This window comes from Primulina eburnea, chromosome 6, assembly GCF_022965805.1.
Source record: "Primulina eburnea isolate SZY01 chromosome 6, ASM2296580v1, whole genome shotgun sequence".
NCBI lineage: Eukaryota > Viridiplantae > Streptophyta > Magnoliopsida > Lamiales > Gesneriaceae > Primulina > Primulina eburnea.
This window is the reverse complement of record NC_133106.1, coordinates 30,835,550-30,839,876: the sequence shown is the minus strand read 5'-3', so window position 1 is coordinate 30,839,876 and position 4,327 is coordinate 30,835,550. Positions and strand designations below refer to the sequence as shown.

Sequence of the window (4,327 nt, the reverse complement as noted above, 5' to 3'; positions counted from 1 at the left end):
AAAATATTTTTTTATTATAAATATGAGTAGAGTTGACTCGTCTCATGAAAAAAAGATTCACGAGACCGTCATTAGAGACCTGAAAGGAAAAATAATTATTGGTTTCCAAGATATATTATATTTCTTAATATTATATTTTTCTTATTAATAAGATTTTGTGAAATAATTAATTAAGTGTTTTGTCTTTCTAGATCTTCTATAATTATTCTAAGAGTTCGTGATATGATATTATTGTTTAAAATAGTTTATTTCTAATAAAACTCTTGTTTTCATATTTTGTAGAATTCATTTTTGAAATAAATTCTAGGAGAAAAAGAGTTTATATAAAGATGAGAAATCGGTGGCTGAAAAAGTTTTTTTTTTGCACGGCGAGAGATATAGAAAAATATTATCAGAGAGAAAGATTAAGTCTCAGAGCGTTGCCATTGCTAAAATGTATATTGTCGTGATTGTTTGAGAAAATATCTGAAGACAACACCTGTGGAAATATTGATTGAAGATCATGTTTTTGTTGCTCCAGTTTTCGGTACACGGTTTGCGTTCCTTGCATATATTTTTAATCTGATTATTTATTTTAAAATATAATTTGATTCCTTAACATATTAAGATAGTTTTTCATAGAATCACTAGTGCTGATTTTTTAAACTCATGTTGTTTTTAGAGTATTTTTTGTCATAAGACATCGCACAAGTATAAATATATACTTGTTTAAGTTATTTATTTGTGTGATATATTATTCCGTTACGTATTATCACTAAGTGTTACAACATCTGATACAACATTGATATATGATGCACACAATGTTTTTACAATTTCATTAAACTAAAATCACATACAAGACCTATTCTAATTTATGATATGAATAGTGCCATATAGTTGGATAAGAACTTCCAAAAACAAATAATGTTGTAATTATTTCTTTTAATTTTATTTATCAGATAGCAACTTGTGAAAAACTAAACTGTATCTATATTTTAAATGGTTTTTTTTTTTTTTTTTTTGTTTATATGACGACCAAGAAATAGCTCACCTTTCACAAGGTATCCAACAAGGCCGTCATTTTTTAAATGAATTTTTTATTTTATATTTTTTGAAAATAATTTTTTAAACTTTTAGATAACTTAAAAATATATCTCAACAATAGGATAAAATAAAATATACTAAGTGAACGGTTTCACTGTACATTACAATATCATGATTCATGCCACTCTCTTTCTCCTGTCCCTTCACAGTTCTGAGGTAGCTATGGAAATTCTCCCTCTTCGTTTTTTCATCGTCTATGATCCAATTTGATTCATGTTACACAATTTTAGGCTGGTTTTTCTGGTTTATTCCCCTTATATTTCGTTGTTTGCCATTCAAGATTTAATCTTTGGCTGTAATTTGCAATTTTTTTAAGTTTGGTTTATTGCCTTATCAATTTTCTATTGGGGAAAATCGTAAGATTGCTACTGTTGGTTTTCTGATGCAAGTACAAGGGTTTTCTTGGTAGTTTGAACAAGTTTTTCTGCTGGTTGGGTGGAAAATCTGATTGTTAGATGAAAGGAAAAGATGGATGACACAAGTCAGTAGCTGTCTAAATGATTGCTTTGGTTGCTTGTAGCATCTTGAATTTCTTGATTTGGGTGGGTTGGGATCTGTCAGAGTGTTGAGAAAAAGATTGAATTTGTTGAGTAAGTATAGGCATTAGAACTCCTTGGTGTTAAGATGAGAAATGCTTGGAAGAGACAAGTTAGTCTATCGTGGCTATGAAACTTGTAATTTTTTCCCACTCTTATTGGTCTAGAATTTTTTTTTCATGTGCTCTTTCTTCTGCCGTAAGTTCATTGATATGTTTGTTATCAGTTTATATAGGTGGGAATTGTGTGTGAATTAAAACATTAAGGTTTTCTTGAATTATCATGTCATATATTGTCCATTATTTTTTTGGAATGAGGACAAGCATCTGATGTTAAGGTATTTATTTCATGATTTTTTACTGGTGTTCGGAAAGTAATCACTTGCCTCCTGGATTAAGCTCGGCATTGGATTTATATTGGCTTTGTTATACGTTCAGGCGTCATAAAAAACTGCTTCATAGCTTGGAAAACTTCAGTCTTGTCCTAAGATGGAATCCTTAAGCTATGGTATTGAGGGGAAAGGCCTGCACGTTTGTCAGCTTGATGATGCTCGAGTAAGGAGTGGAAATCAATTAAAAAGATGGAGAACTGAGAGCATGGAATTTGTCGAACCTATTTTGCCTGATATCATTAGAAAATTAGATCTTAGTGACGAAAGTTCGGAAAATTTGGGATACTTCACAAATGATGGTATTGCCACAACCAACACATTGACTTCGTTCATGGAATTTGGCACAAGATTCTCAACTTCTGCTACGAAAGTAGATAATCAAAACTTGGTACTTACCAGTTTTATGGATGACAATTTGGCTGCTCAAAAAGATGGAAACACTTATCAATTTGATGGTGAGAACTCCATCTTGTGTTCTCTGGAGAATTCGGTGTCTGCAAAACGAGCTCGTACATCAAATTCACCGTCTCTGGTTCCTGTTTGTCAAGTTCTTGATTGTAACAAGGATTTGAGTTCTTCAAAGGATTACCACAAAAGGCACAAAGTCTGCGATCTTCACTCGAAATCTTCTGTTGTTATTGTTGATGGTATCCAGCAGAGATTTTGTCAGCAATGCAGTAGGTGGAGACTCTTCTCTCTTTTGTTTTATTCAAACTTTCATGCTAAATACACCTTTTCTTTCTGATTGTGACAAGTTGATCCCAGATTTTTCTTGTAGAATCTGAAATAACATTTGAATTCCAGGTTTCATTTGCTTCAAGAGTTTGATAAAGATAAACGCAGTTGCCGCAAACGCCTCGCAGGCCACAATAAACGTCGGCGAAAGCCTCAATTGGACACTGGCTTGGGTATGCTTCAGAAGTACACTTTTCTTTCTATTTTTTCTATGTACTAAATGTTAAAAATCATCATGTAGTAATCCAGAAATTTCAACAGGAAAGAAATAAGGGAGGTTGATATCTGATCTAGATCTTAGTATGCATGAAGATAATCAATGCAGTCGAGCGTTTACAAAATTTTGTTTAATAAATAAACAAGTACACATGAAAGGACACTAGTAAGCATTTGCTAATGATAGGAAATGATACAAGCAGATCTGGTCGTACAATATCTTGTGCTCTTATAACCACGGTTATGGCCCCAAGTCACTCTTTAAGTCAAATTATCATTCATTTTGTGGTTATTGTGTTATTTGGAAGTAGAAATAGAAAAAACCGAAGCCTCAAAGTTTCTGTTCTTTTTGGTCTAAGTTGTTTGTTATGCAGGTTCCTCGTATTTTGCAACGGATTTATCAAGAACACCATTTCTTTTTCCAAAATTCCTTCAAGTTGGTTTATTTGATAGTGAGCCTATGAACCACAAATTTGGTCCTTCACTTTCAAACTCTCTTCTCCATAAGAATGCGCCATTCTCAGTTCAAGAAGTATCTGCAGAGTCAAACTCCAGCGGTGCTCCCTCTCTTCTGTCATCTCAATCACAGAACTTATCGACAAACTCAGCGGATGTAACCGTGAATCATCCTATAATTTTTCTGGATAATCAGCATTCAACATTTCATATCAACCATAATTCTGTTGAATCCTTCAGCAATAGTACGTTAAAGAATTTTACATCCAGTGTTTTCAAGTCATCTAATGGAGTTGACCAAGAAAATTTCCCTGTGGTTCTGGATGCTGGTGCCTCTATTGGTTTAGATATTCAACAAGATGTGCTTTCGCAAGAATCAAAGGCTCCTGAAGGTGCAAACACTGTTGATTTACTGCAATTGTCATTTCATCTGCAAAGAGTAGAACATCAGAGATATTCGACCCAAGTGAATTTCGAAAAGGGTCACTTCCTCCACACTGCTGCCACTTGAATAGGACCAGGTGCCACAATACGCCGTAGTCAAGTAGCGATTCTTCTGATATTCGAAAGTCAGGTGTCATTTAATTTTGTCAACATCATAAATTCTTCAGCATCTTGTGTGTTTCGATCCTATTCATGTCCATACATTATCATCATCATCATCATCATCATCATTATTATTCTTTTCCTTGATTTGGCATGTTCCCCAAGAATAATGACTCTATGAACTAACTTCAAGTGGGATTAGTTAAAGAATTGATTAAATCTAAGTTAGGTAATGATAAAGTGTGGCATAATATTCTTTGATGAAGATATGTTATTTTTATTCATGAGTGTGACTTTATTAGTCATAAAGTTTAAGGCGTGCACTATCTTGCATATTCTGTCTATGAAAAGTTATCTTTGTATT

At 33.1% G+C, this 4,327-nt stretch overlaps 1 protein-coding gene across 6 annotated transcripts; it reads left to right on the top strand.

Moving 5' to 3' along the window:
- The first annotated feature begins 1,150 nt into the window (after positions 1-1,150).
- On the top strand, positions 1,151-4,097 carry LOC140834213 (squamosa promoter-binding-like protein 6). Of its 6 annotated transcripts, none has more exons than XM_073198927.1 (4): positions 1,151-1,239; positions 2,057-2,691; positions 2,815-2,918; positions 3,336-4,097. In XM_073198927.1, exons 2-4 carry the CDS (start codon positions 2,108-2,110, stop codon positions 3,926-3,928), a joined length of 1,281 nt encoding a protein of 426 aa, XP_073055028.1. In that variant the 5' UTR covers positions 1,151-1,239; positions 2,057-2,107; the 3' UTR covers positions 3,929-4,097. The 6 variants fall into 6 exon arrangements, with proteins under 6 accessions (XP_073055028.1, XP_073055030.1, XP_073055029.1 ...); XM_073198929.1 differs by having other exon boundaries at positions 1,196-1,239; positions 1,994-2,691; XM_073198928.1 differs by lacking the exon at positions 1,151-1,239 and adding an exon at positions 1,246-1,956.
- The last annotated feature ends 230 nt before the right edge of the window (positions 4,098-4,327 follow it).

Excerpts from the sequence above, each read along its gene's own strand:
- LOC140834213 (XM_073198927.1), top strand. The coding sequence starts at position 2,108 with ATGGAATCCTTAAGCTATGGTATTGAGGGGAAAGGCCTGCACGTTTGT. Across the intron at positions 2,692-2,814 it reads TTTTGTCAGCAATGCAGTAG|GTTTCATTTGCTTCAAGAGT; the intron begins GTGGAGACTCTT and ends TTTGAATTCCAG. Across the intron at positions 2,919-3,335 it reads TCAATTGGACACTGGCTTGG|GTTCCTCGTATTTTGCAACG; the intron begins GTATGCTTCAGA and ends TTTGTTATGCAG.